This window comes from Drosophila miranda, chromosome 3 (genome assembly GCF_003369915.1).
Source record: "Drosophila miranda strain MSH22 chromosome 3, D.miranda_PacBio2.1, whole genome shotgun sequence".
Taxonomy (NCBI): domain Eukaryota; kingdom Metazoa; phylum Arthropoda; class Insecta; order Diptera; family Drosophilidae; genus Drosophila; species Drosophila miranda.
This window is the reverse complement of record NC_046676.1, coordinates 18,934,338-18,950,828: the sequence shown is the minus strand read 5'-3', so window position 1 is coordinate 18,950,828 and position 16,491 is coordinate 18,934,338. Positions and strand designations below refer to the sequence as shown.

Below are 16,491 nucleotides of genomic sequence, written 5' to 3'. Positions count from 1 at the left end.
CTATCGATACAAAAAGCGCATCTCTAAGTAGCTTGCAAGGTGAGTTACCTAGAGAGGAAAAACTAAACTACACTGAAACTAGTTTACAAAAAGGCTCGTTTTAACCCACATATATGTATGTATTCATTAGGCGAATAGAAAATATAAAATTAATGTTACATTTTTGGGCCCAGAATTAGATTCACTGCCATACAAAAATTAATGCGCCTCATCACCGCTGTCATCTTCCTCATTAGCATTTTCTCCGGCTTTTATGGCTAACTCAGTCAATACCGCGGGATTGATTTGATAAATACCCTGGGTGTCACTGCCCACGATACCCATTTCGAAACGGAATTCCTTGTCCTTGAGCTCATCATGAACGCGGTAAATTCTGAAATTTCAAGAGCAGTCAATATTGAGCTAAACGTTAAAGGAAACTAACAAGTACTTACATTTCACCAGCCTTTTTAACTAGTTCCTCAGTGTTCAAATCGACAAATCGGGACTTTTCCATCTCAGTCTTGGCCTGTTGCTTGGCCTTTCCACTGGCGCAGGCAAAGTACCCAAAGTACGAGCCGGATGGCTCAATTTTGTAGAGTTGGGGTCCATCATTTTCATCCCACGAGGCCAGGATAATAGACAGTCCAAAGGGGCGGACTGCGCTGTACAAAGTGTAGGCATGGACGTAGGCCGACACGCGGTCGCACAGGTGCTTCAAAGGAATCACTTGCTCAAACTGCTGACGGTAATTTGCTGCCTCCTGGCGGGCAATATCAGCCACATAGTTGCCGTCGGCCACCAGACCAGCCACGGCCATGCCAATGTTCTTCTCAACAATGAAAATGCGTCCCGCGGCATCGGGCTCATATAATTTGCTGGTTATTATTTTCTCAACGGCAAGAATAACGCAGTCCTTGCCACGAATTCCAATAACTGTGCCACTTTTCTCCACGGCTTTGGAAGCATAGTCGATTTGGAAAACGCGACCGTCCGGCGAAAACTGCGATGCCGACAAGTCATACTGCAATACAAATGCGTACAAATAGGATCCGCCCAGTCTCAAACATTATTATCTTCTACTTACACCAGTTCCAATTGTACTCATGGCTGTGATTTAAATTGTAAATGTTTATTTCGCGAAAAATTTGTTTTAATAGAACTTGGAGAATGATTTGACGCCTTTTGCCTAGAGCGGAGAAACATCGATTTCATCGGTATACACTGCAGGCATCGATGTTTTTAGATTACATTAGATAAACTTTAAAAGCGTTTATAATTACAAATCACATTTTTTAGTTTTAAGAAAGATTACAAAGTTGTTTTTTACCAAAATAATATTTCTGAAATCATTTTGCTCTGTTTTTAACAAACAATTTTTATTATATTCATTTCATACCCAAAATGGGCTTATCTCAAGCAAAAAATTGAAAAAATATCGATGTTTAAGCGATGTTTTGGTCTCCAGCTCTACTTTTGCCTAGCATTCAGCGCGCACGCGGTTTTATTTATAAACAACGAGAAACATGTTGGCGAATATTTGTGAAAAAAGGTGAGAGAATATTTTAATAAATGTGTACAAAAATAACCGATAAATGTATGGTTTAGCTACGCAGCGGAGGCCCAGTACACAAACTTCTATGGCGGCGGCGACATTGCGTGGAGCTCGGATGGCCAGCACTTCTATTGCCTGAACGGTGTCAGTGTCAACCAAGTCGACGTCCAGACCTCGCAAATCTTGCAGAGCTTCGGGGTTGGCTCGACGCCTGCAGAGAACAAAAAGCCGGCCAACTTGGAAGACATCGACGTGGAGGAGGATGCCATCACCTGCTTTGCCCTGTCGCACGAGCACTTGGTAACTGCCCATCGCAGTGGACTGCTGCGCCTTTGGCTACTGACCACCTGTAAGCTTGTAAAGCTGTGGAAGGCCCAACACAAGGGGCCAGTCATCAAAATCGAGTTTAGTCCCTGCGGAAGGCTTGTATGCACAAGCGGTGGAGCGGATGCAACATTGAGACTGTGGGATTTCGCCAACAACAGCTGCCTGTGTGCTCTGAAAGACTTTCCTGGTCCATGCTGGCTCCTGCGCTTCCATCCCAATGTCTTGCGACGTGAGATCTATGCTGTGGGTTCGGATAACACGATTTACTGCTGGAATTATCAGTCGAAGACGCTGCTACACAAAATGCGAGGCCATCTTTCGCAGGTGACCGGTCTGAGCTTCAAGAGCAACGAAGCAGACTGCAATGAGCTAGCTACTGTAAGCCGAGATAAGGTTTTGATTGTTTGGAAGCTAACAGATCAGGTGGAAAGCAAGCAGTTGAAAGTACTGCCACTGTTTGATGAGCTGGAGGGAGTCGTATACACAAACGAGGGCAGGGAGATAATTGTGGCCAGCGGAACAGGAAATCTGCAGCAGGTGGATGCCGAATCCTGGAAGATAAAGAACCTTTTGACACAGTCGGACTTTCAAATCAGTCGTCTGCTACATTGTAGCGACCTCAAACAATTGGCTTTGGTCACCACAGAACAGAATATAATCGTCTATGATGGCTCCAGTATTGAACCCATTAAGCACTTGGTCGGCTACAACGATGAGATTCTGGATATGTGCTTCTTGGGAGACAACGACCGCTACTTGGCCGTGGCCACTAACAGCAAACACTTTAAACTATACGATACGGAGAACGATATGAACTGCAAACTGATTGTCGGACATTCCGACACAGTCATGGCTTTGGCGGCCTCTCACAATCTGCTCATTTCTGTGGGCAAAGATTGTAGCATTCGACTGTGGAAGCTCGAGCATGAGAAGGCCTGCTCATTGGAAGGTCTAACGCAGCAAACAAACTGCCATACATCTACAATCGGATGTGTGGCTATGACCCACAATGGAGCCACGGGTTTTGCCTCTGTGTGCCAAGACGGGAGCATGAAAGTCTGGAACTTGACCAGGGATAAGCAGGAGCGCAACTCTTACACATTCAACCTGCGATATTCAGCGCTGGCCCATGACAAGGAGGTCAATTGTGTTGCCTATGCAGTGAACAACAAAATCTTGGCTACCGCCTCGCAGGACAAGACGGCCAAGCTTTGGATGGCAGACTCCAATTCGTTGCTGGGAGTGCTACGTGGCCACACGCGCGGTGTGTGGAGTGTGCGCTTCTCTCCAGTCGATCAGGTTGTGCTCACGTCGTCCTCCGACTGCACGCTCCGCCTCTGGTCGATCAGCAATTTTACTTGCATTAAACGCTTTGATCAAGAGTGTACAATTCTAAGAGCAGAGTTCCTGGACCACGGAAAGTTTATCATCTCTGCCGCCTCGGATGGCCTCCTCAAGCTGTGGAACATCAAGACCAATACTTGCCTCCAGTCCCTCGACGAGCATAACGATCGTGTCTGGGCCTTAGCGGTCTCTGGTAGAAGTAATCGCTTCTTCTACACAGGGGGAGCAGACTCCAAGCTGATACGCTTTGGCGATGTAACGCAGGCCACGCGCAACGAGGCTCTCGATAAGCGTCAGGAGATCCTGGAGCAGGAGCAGACCCTGCACTCCCTCCTCCATGCACAGAAGCAGCTGCATAAGGCCTTTGTCCTGGCGCTGAACTTGAACAAACCTAAAACAACCTTCGACATAATAATCCACTTTGTGCGAGAGCGTGATGAAGCCGGCCTCCGTCAACTGGTGGATCAACTAAATGTGGACCAGCGCGTGGCGCTGCTACAGCACGTTAAGGCCTGGACCACAAACTCGCGAAACTCGCACGCTGGCAATGTAATCCTCAAGCACTTAATTGGAGATGCTCTGCTGGATCCTAAGGCACGATTCTACAACAACGGCAACATGGTAGAGGTTCTCACTCCCTACGTACAGAGGCATTTCAAAAGGGTCACTGAAATGAACAAGGAGCTGGCTTTTCTGGAATTTATTGTAAAGTGCATGTAGAGCGTGTAGTAAGCTGGAAATTGTAGTATAAACCCTTTTTATTCAGGCGGAGTCCTATTCTTTCTTCTCTGCAATCTGTTATTAGATTCTAGAAAATTTTGTATGATGTTCTGTAAATTGCATACGGAAACACCGTAGCCATAAGTTAGTTGGTAATCAGTTCTGTTTAATTAATTATAAGCAACCAGTTGCAGTAGCAATATTTACACGAACGAGACCCAAACAAATCATATTTGTTTAACATTTATTTCAATATAGATATTGACATTTATAACCACTTACGTATGTATTGGAGGAGGTGAATTTTGACAGTTTTCGCAAATCTTAAATTCAAAAATCGTACAAGTTTAATTTTAACGGTACTTAGAAGTGTGTGTGGCGGGGTATCAAAACATGAAGGTCGTGACGGTTCCAAGAACTATCATAAATATACATAGAACACACACATCGAGCGCCTGTGGTCCCTAACTAGTTTCTCAGCTACAGATACAGATACATATATAAAAAAAAAAAGTAGATGCACAGTCAGGGCTATAGGTGGTTTGGTGGCAACTGACGACAATCCCTAAGATTAACACTGTTCAACTTAATGTTACAATAGGTGTGCGCTGGCAGCATGGACAATAGACATTGTAAGCCCTAAGGCTTGGGCGGGATGAGGTGTTTACTCGATGATCATGAGCAGATCATCGCCCTCGAGTTTCATGCCGTTTGCGATCTCCAGTTTCTTGACAACGCCCGCCTGTGGTGCCTGGACTACCATCTCCATCTTCATGGCCGAGAGTACAACTAGGGGTTGACCCTTCTCCACCTTATCGCCGACAGCGACGCGAATGTCAATGACAGTGCCGGGCATGGGGGCTCCCACCTCGCTCTTGACCGCCTTGTTGGCCTTGGGATGAACGTGGATTTCCTGAAGGAAGCATTCACAAAAATTAGAGGGAGTGTTAGTAATTTTCCATCGTAAATTGGAGTCTTCACTCACCTTGACAGCCTCTTTGTCGAGAATGTGAACTGTGCGCAGTTGGCCGTTCATCTCGAAGAAGACCTCGCGATCTCCATTGGGCTTCAGATCGGCGGCCATGGCCATGGCCTTCAGACTCAACGTCTTGCCGCGCTCCAGCGTCACCTCGAACTCCTCGCCCACCTTGGGTCCGGTGAGGAAGATGCGCGTGTCCAGCTTGTCGACGGGTCCAAACTTCTCGCGGAAGAACAGGTACTCGTTGGTCACCTGGGGATAGAGGGCCGACGACATGACGTCGCGGTCGGTGATATTGGGATGAGATTCCTTCAAATCCTGCTTCAGCTTGTCAAAGTCCAGAGGTTCAAGTGCGGCGCCCGGACGTCCCTCGATGCGTGGCATATCCTTGAGAACGCGGGAGCGCAGCGGTTCGGGGAATCCACCATGGGGAATGCCAATGTGTCCCTGCAAGAACTCCACCACGGACTTGGGGAACGAAAGCTCCTCAGCCTTCTCCAGCACCTGGTCGGCAGTAAGGTTGTTCTGAACCATAAACTGGGCCAAGTCACCCACCACCTTGGACGAGGGAGTGACCTTGATAATGTCACCCAATAGCAAATTCGCCTCGCGGTACGCCTTCTTCACATCCTCGAAGAAGTCGCCCAGACCCAGAGAGAAGGCCTGGAATTGCAGGTTGGTGTACTGACCGCCGGGGATCTCGTTCAGGTACACATCTGCATTGCCCGACCGCATGGTCGTGGTGCACTCAAAGGGAGCGTACAGGGTGCGGGTCTGCTCCCAGTATGCCGAGTACTCCGACACAACGCGCAGATCCACCCCTGTGTCCAGAGGCGTGCCCTGCAGCGAGGCAACCACTGCTCCCATGCTCGGCTGAGAGGTCATGCCGCTCATCGAGTCAACGGCCACATCAACCACATCAGCGCCAGCCTGCGCACAGGCCAGCATAGACGCCACTCCAGCTCCGGAGGTGTCGTGGGTGTGGATGTGGATTGGAATATCGGGATGCTTGTCACGAATGGCGGTGATGAGCAGTCTGCAATGGAAAGACGTCAGAAGTGCTGTGGGTTCACACAAGTCTCGGGCAGTTTCCTCGACTTACGTAGCCGCCTCGGGCTTCAGAAGACCCGCCATATCCTTGATGCAGAGCACATGGGTGCCAGCCTTGACGAGCTCGTCGGCCAGATTGGTGTAGTACTTGAGATCGTACTTGGTGCGCTTGGGGTCGCTCACATCGCCGGTGTAGGAGATGGCTGCCTCGACCACGCCGCCAGCCTTGCCGGCCGCCTCCATGCCTAGGATCAAGTTGGGCAGATAGTTGAGGGAGTCGAACACTCTGAAGATGTCCATGCCGGTTTGAACCTGCGCGACAGACACAGAGGAATTAGGCACATATGAATGAGGGAGGATTTAGATGCTTACCGCCAGTTCACAGAATTTGTAAACCACGTTGTCCGGATAGCTGGTGTAGCCAACGGCATTGGCTCCGCGCAACAGCATCTGGAATGGAATGTTCGGGATGCGCTTGCGCATCTCCTCCAAACGCTCCCAGGGGCACTCGTGCAGGAAGCGCAGGGCCACATCGAAGGTGGCGCCGCCCCAGTTCTCCAGCGCATAGAGATTGTTGAACTTATGGGCCACATAGGGCGAGATCTTCAGGAGATCGTGCGAGCGTACACGCGTGGCCAGCAGCGACTGGTGGGCATCGCGGAAGGTGGTGTCCATCAGCATCAGGTTCTTGCGGGAGCGAACCTCCTTGGCAAAGGCCTCGGGACCCTGGCGTACCAGAATATCGCGTAGACCGCAAGGTGGCTCCGTAACTGTGCAAGAGACTCAAAACATTAGTCAAAGGATCACACTTCCAAAACGATATGGTCGCATATTCCCTTCATCGAGATGTGAGTATTAATATGTTTAAATATTTCGATGGCTTTAGATTAAGGCTACACAAAAGAGCGATTAAATTAAATTTTGGAATAAGCTCAGACAAACAATGTTTCCATAACAATTACATCTTTAGCTGAACCATAAAAAAATGTATTTAAATCGAATTAAAATTTGCATTTAAGCTTTTAAAATAAAGCAACTGGTATTCATTAATATATTTCAAAGATTACTTTTCTAATTAATGTGTTGTGAATGGAATACATATATTATCCCAGAAGCGATAATAAAACAATTAACTGGATGCGAAAAAAAAAGAAAACATAAAGCTATGAAGACCAAACATTTAATGTGATACTATGATAGAATAACAATACCAACAGCTTGAATACTTTCTGATGAAAACCCACTGCCATGATGAATGTTTTTGGATGTTCCGTATATTTAAGGGTAACATCAGCATAGACATACCTTTGGCCTCGCCACGCTCTTCACGTTCTAGTGCCTCCGGCGACAAGTCTTCGGTTGGGTTGGTGTATGAGGAGGATCATGAGAACGTTTCGTTTATGGACGTGTGGGGCATATCATATCGTGTTTTTTGTTGTGCGTATTGAATCATTGTTGTTGAGATATTGGAGGTGTGTGATATTTGTTGGTTGTTTTTTTCCCCCAATTGTTTGGATTGCGATTACGATTGCATTGCGTACGATTCAATATTTGGTAGATTAATAACAGATGTAACACAAAAATTGCAATGCAGTATTTTGAAAGAGTAAAAGCATAAAATTTGATTAAAGCATATAGTAGGAGAAGCAAACAAAATTGTCACAAGAGGATACGTAAAATGAATCAATTCGAAGTAATTTTCCTTTCATTGAAATTGAAGATCAATTGAGGGACTTGTACATGTTGCATTTAATTTGCATTAAATGCATCGCATAGAAGCCCCTCCTTCAGACTTTGATTCCCTTTGGTAGCCACAAAAGCAAGCGTGAACCCGTATAAAGCACATGCAATGGACCGAAGGGTCTTCTAGAACAGATCAGGCTAGAACTTACCCAGTGGAATGGCGGGCACATGAGGACTGACCTCGGCGGGCTTCAGGGTGGTGGCCAGTGGGGTCTGTGGACCGTTGACCAGCACTTCGCCCAAGTAGTTGAGTAATTTCTGGGCACGATTCTGGGTGGGACGGAACTTGAAGAGCTGCGGATGCTCGTCAATGAAGTAGGTGTCCAAGACGCCGTTCAGGAACTTCTGGTTCTCCAGCACGTTCAAAAGGAAGGGTATGTTCGTCTTGACACCACGAATGCGGAACTCGCGCAGGGCACGGTTCATTTTTGCGGCGGAACTCTGCAGATCGCCTGCATGCGCGATCACCTTGACCAGCAGGGAGTCGTAGTACGGGGAGATGATGGCGCCGGCATAGGCCGAGGCACTGTCCAGACGAATGCCCATTCCCTCGCCCGATCGGAACACCTCCAGGCGTCCCGTGTTGGGCTGGAAATCGTTGGCGGGATCCTCTGTTGTGACACGGCACTGGATGGCATAGCCGCGGGGCTGAATATTCTCCTGGGTGTAGCCGAGCTCTGGAAGAGTCATGCCCTCGGCAATGCGGATCTGCGACTGTACCAGATCGATGCCGGTGATCTCCTCTGTGACCGTGTGCTCCACCTGAAGGCGGGCGTTCACCTCAATGAAGTAGAAGTTTCCTGACTCGTCGCACAGGAACTCCACAGTGCCTGCGTTCTCGTAGCCCACGTGACGGGCCAGCCGCACGGCAGCTTCTGTCATCTGGTCACGTAGCTCGATGGGCAGGCGGGGAGCCGGAGCGATTTCCACAACCTTCTGGTGGCGACGCTGCACCGAGCAGTCTCGCTCGTACAGGTGCACCACATTACCTGCCTTGTCGCCCAGCAACTGGACCTCGATGTGACGCGGACGCTCGATGAATTTCTCAATGAACATGGCGCCGTTTCCGAAGGCTGCCTTGGCCTCTGAGCTGGCGCGCTGGAAACTCTCCTCGACCTCCTCCATCTTGCGCACCACTCGCATGCCGCGTCCGCCGCCGCCGTATGCCGCCTTGAAGATGACTGGTAGTCCGTGCATCTTACAGAACTCGAGGGCCTCCTCCTTGGTGGTTACGGGACCATCTGTGCCGGGCACAATGGGCACACCGGCCTCGATGGCCGCCACACGAGCCGCCACCTTGTCGCCCATGTTCTGGACAACCTTGGGCGAGGGGCCGATGAACCGAAGGCCAGCATCGATCACGGCCTGGGCAAAGTCGCTGCGCTCGGAGAGGAAGCCGTAGCCGGGATGCACGGCATCCACGTCGTTCTCCTTGCACACCCGAATGATCTCTGGAATGTTGAGGTAGGCCTCCACCGGGGGCAGACCCTTGCCAACCAGGTAGGACTCGTCCGCCTTCTGGCGATGCATGTGCATCTTGTCCTGCTCCGAGTACACGGCCACCGACTTGATGCCCAGCTCTGTGCAGGCGCGGAACACGCGAATGGCAATCTCCCCCCGATTGGCCACCAGCACCGATCGAATGGGCTTGTACTCCACCTGGTGGGGACACATAATATCGGTGATTCATGGGGACCTGCGACCCTCGGGGACCTCCATCCACTCACCTGACTCGAGTAGGCATTCTTGCTGACGAAGTAGAGGCGCACGCGCGGCTGCGCACTGCGCAGCGCTTTGAAGGCGGACTGGGCCACTGGTATGAACATGATGATCCGAGCGTTGCTGCAGGGGCGAGAGGAAAATAATGTTTTTCACATATGTATAATACTCGCAGTCTGTTGTATTTTACGATCGAGAGATTGCATTCGGTGCTTCAATTATCTGCTAATAAGCTGATTTCGAGTTGTGCTCGATTTCCAAATGCCTTAAGGTTATCGACTTTACTTTCGAATGCGCGAACAAACAACATGCCACAAGGGAAGGAAGGTCTCGCCTAAAATTGTTTCAATTCAAACTGTTCTCATTCCTTCTGATCTACGAATGTTTGTATGTTTGCTCAAGCTCCAGCTCCAGCCTAATCTTCGGCTCAAAGTTCGCCGATTGTGTGATTTCCAAGTATTATTCCATATAAATAACGAGCTTTCGGCGCACTAAGCCCCAGCAATAAGTGGATTGACTCACGTGAGCAAAATCCAAAGCGAGTTCTAACAACTGGAATGACAATCTTGAATATGTTAACTCGATTGTCTGGGTAGAATCGAGTGAACAGCTCCCAAACTATGATGTGCCGTGAATTTCCCTAATTGATACATCGAAAATGCCTATTTTTTTTCTATTGCGTACTATAGTGGACATATTGTGCTAATACATGTGTCAATATTTAATATACACTCAATACCTAAGGGGTATATGGGTGTGGCTCTGCCCCACGAGTCATACTGTTAGTTGAAATCAAATTCCTCTACTTCTGTAGCAAGATCCCAGGGTATATTACAGTCGTGATATTTACACTTGAATCTCACATATTAATAAATTCCATTAATGGTTTAACATTTGTATTATATATTTACACATATGGCGAATACAAATTAGCATAGAGTATAAAAATAAACCCAAATAAAAACGAATCAAGGGAACGTCTGGCAGTTCTTCTAAAGAGTATCCCCAGTGCGTTCGCACATGCCTCGTAACATTTTTATTTTTGCTTTTCTTTTTCCATTAACTTTTAGCTAAAAGCTTGTTTTGCTCATTATCAACGATTTATATGGGTTTTTGTAGACCGACGGGAAGGGGGGCACAGGGGTGCGTCAGTGACCGGCTTTGCTGCTGCTGGCCAGACGGCAAACACACGTTTTTTTTTTGCATTTCAGATTCAGGCCCCGAACAAGTTCAAATAGCAGACCCTGTCTGTACTCTGTCTGTCTACCTCTCTCTCTTTCTCACTATCTCTTCCTCTTGTGCTCCGATTCTTCAAGTATATCATGGGGGCTCGTCTGCGTCAAACAGAAAGTGGGCCCCGTGTGGGTCGCCAAAATACATATATATATTTATGTACTTTGAAGTGCATTTGGAACTGGACCAAGTGATCGGGTGATTTTAGCGAAATGGGATTAGGCACAATGTGCTCTGATAAAGTTCCACTTTATATTTGGCCAAACAAAAATATATTTTCCTCCATGGGGCGGACTGTGCCCGCACGTGAACCCCATGCCTCTCCCGAGAGACTCACTATGGGGGGAATATCGAGTGGGAGCACCAGGGGTCCATAGATTATCTAGAACCACTGTTGACACATGTATTGACTGTTTGCCTACACATGAGGCGACACAGGTGCAGATAATGAGCGGATGATAAGACTTCTTTATTAACACATCGGAGGTCTGGCCATCCATTTTATCATTCCCAGTGGGAGTGCACTCCTGGGGGCACCCTATAAATAGTCATGATGGACGTGATCCGATCTCGATCGACAGCTCTAATTTAATTTCGTCTGTTAACATCAATATAATTTGCTAATTTCGTTCCTTCATACAGAGCTAATGCACGATTATATAATTAACAACCAAAAAAATTCCACCCAGTTCTAGTATTTCGGCCACCTATAACTATCAATCAAATACTCACTCCAAACACTATTCGGAAAACTAAAATCGAATCACCAGATAAGCCTCAATGTCACCTTGTGCTTGGTAGAACAGAACAGCCTCGACTCGACTCGACTGCCGTTTTTATTATTACTGTACTATAATAAATTTTGAATGAAAAAAATATGTTGCTTCATGTGTTTTGCAAGTATGAAATGCTTCCTTATCAATGCAATGCTTCTTATATAACGATGTCTATATAACATTGTCTAGGATTGCGTGGCAGTGATATAGTGCGATATTTAACGACTGACACGAACATATGGAAGACGGATCGAGATAGAAGTCGAGTTAGGGCAGGTATCCAGGTACCTTTCCTCTCTTATCGGCTCTTATCTCTTATTGAGGCTGTAATTTTATAGAGCTCAATCACTTCAACCTTTCAATATCTATATAGTCTTACTTATAAAGCCAAAAGGTAAATCGTTCGTCTTATCTCAGGGATTTTTTTTATCGTTAAGGCTATGAGGAAGGTACTCGTATAATCGGAAGCTCTTTCGCTTTGACTTTCAATAACTTAAAGGAAGTGCGATAAGGAGTCTAAAAATCGATCCGTTATAAAATATATATATATATATATGCATTTCTTTGTGCTTCAAATTTGTTTGTTCTGCAATTGAAGAAGCTAAGAAGCTCCTAAATATTCCTTTGAATACTCGAGCTTAAAAGAATTTTATCATCAGAAATAAATGCTTGCCCAATAAATTGACGTGAAAAAATACAAATCAGAGTACAGTGAAAGCTTCCTTTGGCGGATCACTTTCACTGTAATTGATTTCGTATCCCGTTTCCCTTGTTTCTGTAAATTTTCTGTTTAACTTTTGACAATGTTTACAGACAGTTTCAATTATCCTGTTGCTTCTGTTTGCCAAGTGTACATCGCCATCGACTGGGTGTGCGTGTGCTCGCGTGGTGCGACAATCCCTGGGCGAGACCAATTTCAAGCAATTTTACGAAAACGCTGTTGACATGGCAAACCACTCCATACCCGAGCTCCCGAATGTGTTTACTCGCCTGCCCAGGCACGGTCATCACACGATTATGTAATAATATAATGATAATACAACAAACTATGTATGTGCATCGTATAATAATAATAAAAATAATAATAATATTAGAAGGGGCCACTGCCACTCAAACGATTTGCTTTTGTTCCCCCCACTTTTACTTATCAAACGTGCGTGCTAATTTTTGTTGTTTTTTTTTGCTGTTTGAACATACGATCTTGAACGACAGTCCGCTAAGGTCAAAGTCGTTTTGAATGTGGGCCGGGCATTGATTTTCCGCAAAATATGGCGGAGCCGTGACAATAATTGCGCATAAATGGATGAGCCAGCCGGAATAGTGAGTACTTCCGCCCATCGATTACATTTAGTCTCAGTCCCATGCCGCACTTTTAGTTTTTTAGAATGTAACACTGGAAAGCTTTTTTATTTGGTTACGCTAACAGTCTGGACCTTATCAAGTCGATTAGCCTAGCTGATAGACTAGCTTTGACATTGACTGGTCCCGGGTCCAGCTTTCAGTCCACACTTGATGCCCTGCCAAGGAAGGCAAATGAAACCCAATTGGATTTGTGGGTGTCCACTCCACAGATCTCTCACTGTATATCCCCATTCTTAATTGCACATTCGAACGGAAGCATGTCTGTGTATATAAATGTATTATATTATACATTTGCCTATGTCTGTCTGTCTGTTTGTCAAACACGTTTCGACTCAATAGCGAAACCATAAGAAGGTCATAAATATTGGGCAGAAAGTAAAAAGAGGACAAAAATAAAACACAGCCAGCGGCTGCGTGTGCCCCTCTCTCACTCTTTCTCTATCTCTGTCTCTATCGCAGTGATTGGGACTGTGTGCGTGTGTGTATGGAATAGAATAAAATGTAATTAACACATGTCTGCCAGAGAGGAAGGGAGAGCAGAGGGCTCTGATGTAAATTGCAGCAGATGGTGGCGAGAGCCGGAAGGGAGAAGGGACGAGGCCGAGCGAAAAAGAAAATTGAGCGGAAATTATGCAATTAAATGAGATCGATTACAATCAAAAAGTGAAATCCATATCGACAAGCACATCCTTGTGGCGGCGCACTCCTGCGTGGGCAGGTGTCTGTCTGTCTGGCAATACGATTGGGGCCGGTGACCTTTGACTTACGTTTCCAAAAAAAATGCACAAAAAGCGCCCTGCGCTTATCCTTGTTATCCAAAGGGACTCCAAAGGGGAGTGCGACTGTCAAAAAATCGCCGTTTCAGCACTCAAAACAATTGAAATCTGTGGGACAGCCTTTCAATCGAAGTTCTGGGGACACAAATGCACACGGTTCCTATATGTGTTTTGTACACTCTTCCTCTTATTTTTTTTTTTTGGGTAGGTAGAACACCGCGAAGTCGAATTTTGTTCACTGCACTTTACAACGGCGTGCTGTTTGCTTTATTTCACTCGGCGAACCGCTCACGTCAAAGTTGCACGACCAACTCAACGGGCCGGTTGAGCTCGCCAAAACTTGAAAGCAGCAGTCTCGCAGCTTCGACATTGCGGACATGGTATAAATATGATGGGTATAGAGTCTATAGACATTCCGCTCTGCGAGGGACCTAAGCAGACTGCATAGGCTACCACAAGGTGAGCCGGCTCTACCTTAAATAATTATACCAAGTTGTGGGGTTGGTGCCTGCTTATCTTCTCTGCCTCTCCCAATCACGGCGCCTCTCATCGGCTCTGCCTCTGTGCCTGCGCTTGTGCTCCTAACCGGTAATGAAATTTGTTCTTCACCATAGACACAAAAACAAATTCTGAACTTTGTCCTAGCGTCCAATTTTTGGTTTGTGTTGTTGTCACCGGATGCCGGCCACCATTGGCGGTGGAGGGAGCGTCACAGCTGTTCTCACCAGCCCCCAAAGCTAGGCCGAATCCAAAGAAGCTGGCCGATGTGAGAGAGAGGCTCACGGAGCAGACATTCCAGTATTTACTCCAGTCTGCCGTTCTTTATCAGTCGTAAGTGGTGAGTGGTTTATTCCATTTCTTCATGCTCCACTAACACACATAAGTGGGAAATTATATTCACGGTGCTTCTAGACGTTGGACTCTGTCAATTCTGGCTTTAGCTCAAGCAAAAGCTCTCTTGGCAGAGCAGACATGTGCCTAATCCAGAAAAAACTGTTTATTTGCAATTTATAACCAATATACTTTCTCAACCATTCTCACAGGGCCCTGCAGGGTAGATGAATTGCTCTCCGGGATCTATTATTATGTTCCTGATCAACCCTCTCTAGAACTATTTCCAAATACATGGGTCGCAATCCAACAAAAACCAGAAACCATTGAGCATCGCATCATTAGTGACGTCTCCCACCCATACATATCAGTTCGATGTTATGGAAACTTTTAAATCGCAAGACGATTGATAGAGCTGTTGTTGTTCTTTTTGTTTTGTGTTGTGGAGGCGACTAGAGTGCTTCACCCATTTGAACTCGGCGCGTGTGCAGTCCGGCGATGTTAACGAAGCTGAAGCTTATTATATTAACAGCCGGTGAGTCTAGTTCTATATCGGGGGGAATCGTACGACTCAAAATTAATGTGGCGGGATGGAATGGAGATTCGGGCACTGATTCGGGCTGAGAGCTCTCATCGTTGCCGACCTGACGATTGCGCTCTCTGTTATCGTCGCTATCAGCTGGACTTTATGATTGGCTCTCGCTCTCAAAAACTATATATTTACAAATATGTATACATGCACATACATACACATGTATCAGAGTCTTTTAGATTTGTATTTTTATATCACGGCAATAACAGGGGGCGCGTTATCTATATGTAGATAGACCAACAAGAGACCCAACAAGAGGCATGTTGCGTATTAAAGAGGAATACATATTTACATACTACTATAAGATGTTTGTTTGGATGGGCAGTTGTTTAGTCCATAATTTGCTTTAGTATGTTTCTATGTAATACTAATACAAAAAATCGGCTTGCTTTCAACAGACAGTCCCATAGATTAGATTGTGGATTGTACGTGAGAGGAATCGAAAAACATATTGGGATTGTTGGTAAGTGCCAGACACTCTTTATACTATATAGTAGTACATAGATGTTGATAAGAACTGCCACGCCTCCATCTGAAAGCTATGGAAACCTTTTATAGTACAGCTAATCTTCGCTATCAAGCGAATTTAACAATATGTTGTGCCAGTCACAGCTAATTACTAGACATACCATATCTTATCAATATCAGGCGAGAGCTTTTAAAGGTTCACTTCCCAGTCTTAATGGGATCTGTAATCACTATGGAATTTGAAAATATTCCTTTTGTAAGATGTATTTGTCTAGACTTGTCCTACCAATAAATTATCGCAGTCTTGCTACACGTGCCGCTTATTTTCACTGATGTTTTAAAATTGAATTATTATTTCGTATCATTGGACCAAGGCTAAGTTATTTTTTTCAATTCTGTAAATAGGTTATTATCAAAATATTTGCCAAGACTTGCACCTTGGATTGTAAGCCTATTCTTGGATTAGCACATGCATTGTTTAATTAAAAACTTATCGACCTCCTAGGCGATAAATGAGTTTCTATGAACATTTATGAAGCACAAAGTCCAATTAGATATTGACGGTAAAATAAATCAAAGATAGTATTAATTATACATATCTGAAATATTATGAACTAGCTTACATATGCATTTAGGACCAAGTCCCAGCCATGGTCTTAGATAATCAGTGCTGATAATCTCCTTGCGTTCTTTTCTCAATGCTTTTCTCTGAATTCTTTGGGTGTTCCGGTGCCACCGTGAACGATGGGTAAATTAGACTGAGAAATCTCAAATCAATCTTCCGAATTTTGTATGTTTTGTATATCCGTTAAATGTAATTTCTTAAAAGCTTATGTATTTTGTATGCTACATGACATCTACACTCTACAAATAGCAACAGAGCCACCTGGCGACAAAATAGACATACATTTTTGACAATATTGCCCGTTTCCCGCCAAAGAGCGCAAGTAACTAGATAGTTGTTATTAAAGCCATTAAAACCAACCTAGCATCAATAATATCGAGTTTCCGTAAGCCCGAAAAAATTTTTGGATAGA

The 16,491-nt window shown here is 45.7% G+C and overlaps 3 protein-coding genes and 1 long non-coding RNA gene across 6 annotated transcripts; 2 read left to right on the top strand and 2 right to left on the bottom strand.

The window, feature by feature from the left end:
* Nucleotides 1-95: 95 nt before the first annotated feature.
* LOC108158792 (proteasome subunit alpha type-3) lies at nt 96-1,190 on the bottom strand. The gene is made up of 3 exons (XM_017291478.2): nt 1,067-1,190; nt 435-1,003; nt 96-373 (listed from the first exon to the last, which is right to left on the bottom strand). The coding sequence occupies exons 1-3, from the start codon at nt 1,085-1,087 to the stop codon at nt 199-201; spliced, it is 765 nt and encodes a 254-aa protein (XP_017146967.1). The 5' UTR covers nt 1,088-1,190; the 3' UTR covers nt 96-198.
* A 232-nt stretch (nt 1,191-1,422) lies between these two features.
* LOC108158796 (transducin beta-like protein 3) lies at nt 1,423-4,199 on the top strand. Its single transcript, XM_017291482.2, has 2 exons — nt 1,423-1,531; nt 1,588-4,199. The coding sequence occupies exons 1-2, from the start codon at nt 1,506-1,508 to the stop codon at nt 3,923-3,925; spliced, it is 2,364 nt and encodes a 787-aa protein (XP_017146971.1). The 5' UTR covers nt 1,423-1,505; the 3' UTR covers nt 3,926-4,199.
* Nucleotides 4,153-13,864, bottom strand: LOC108158795 (pyruvate carboxylase, mitochondrial). 2 transcript variants are annotated; one of them, XM_017291480.2, is made up of 8 exons: nt 13,555-13,864; nt 9,425-9,539; nt 7,847-9,356; nt 7,260-7,307; nt 6,327-6,724; nt 6,007-6,266; nt 4,911-5,940; nt 4,153-4,838 (listed from the first exon to the last, which is right to left on the bottom strand). In XM_017291480.2, exons 2-8 carry the CDS (start codon nt 9,521-9,523, stop codon nt 4,590-4,592), a joined length of 3,594 nt encoding a protein of 1,197 aa, XP_017146969.1. In that variant the 5' UTR covers nt 9,524-9,539; nt 13,555-13,864; the 3' UTR covers nt 4,153-4,589. The 2 variants fall into 2 exon arrangements, with proteins under 2 accessions (XP_017146969.1, XP_017146970.1); XM_017291481.2 differs by lacking the exons at nt 7,260-7,307; nt 13,555-13,864.
* Nucleotides 13,865-13,929: 65 nt separating this feature from the next.
* Nucleotides 13,930-15,766, top strand: LOC108158801. Of its 2 annotated transcripts, none has more exons than XR_001775279.2 (3): nt 13,930-14,401; nt 14,607-14,929; nt 15,385-15,766. It is a non-coding gene; the product is annotated as an uncharacterized LOC108158801 (long non-coding RNA). The 2 variants fall into 2 exon arrangements; XR_004472491.1 differs by lacking the exon at nt 15,385-15,766 and having other exon boundaries at nt 13,930-14,151; nt 14,209-14,401; nt 14,607-15,369.
* The last annotated feature ends 725 nt before the right edge of the window (nt 15,767-16,491 follow it).

What these genes read in the sequence shown, in the direction of transcription:
- LOC108158796 (XM_017291482.2), top strand. Translation starts at nt 1,506, where the DNA reads ATGTTGGCGAATATTTGTGAAAAAAG. An exon ending in GCGAATATTTGTGAAAAAAG is followed by an intron (nt 1,532 to 1,587) that starts GTGAGAGAATAT and finishes TGTATGGTTTAG; the next exon opens with CTACGCAGCGGAGGCCCAGT.
- LOC108158795 (XM_017291480.2), bottom strand. Translation starts at nt 9,523, where the DNA reads ATGTTCATACCAGTGGCCCAGTCCGCCTTCAAAGCGCTGCGCAGTGCG. An exon ending in ACAAATTCTGTGAACTGGCG is followed by an intron (nt 6,267 to 6,326) that starts GTAAGCATCTAA and finishes TCTGTCGCGCAG; the next exon opens with GTTCAAACCGGCATGGACAT. An exon ending in CTGAAGCCCGAGGCGGCTAC is followed by an intron (nt 5,941 to 6,006) that starts GTAAGTCGAGGA and finishes TTTCCATTGCAG; the next exon opens with ACTGCTCATCACCGCCATTC.
- LOC108158792 (XM_017291478.2), bottom strand. Translation starts at nt 1,087, where the DNA reads ATGAGTACAATTGGAACTGGT. An exon ending in TGAGTACAATTGGAACTGGT is followed by an intron (nt 1,004 to 1,066) that starts GTAAGTAGAAGA and finishes TTTGTATTGCAG; the next exon opens with TATGACTTGTCGGCATCGCA. An exon ending in GTTAAAAAGGCTGGTGAAAT is followed by an intron (nt 374 to 434) that starts GTAAGTACTTGT and finishes TTGAAATTTCAG; the next exon opens with AATTTACCGCGTTCATGATG.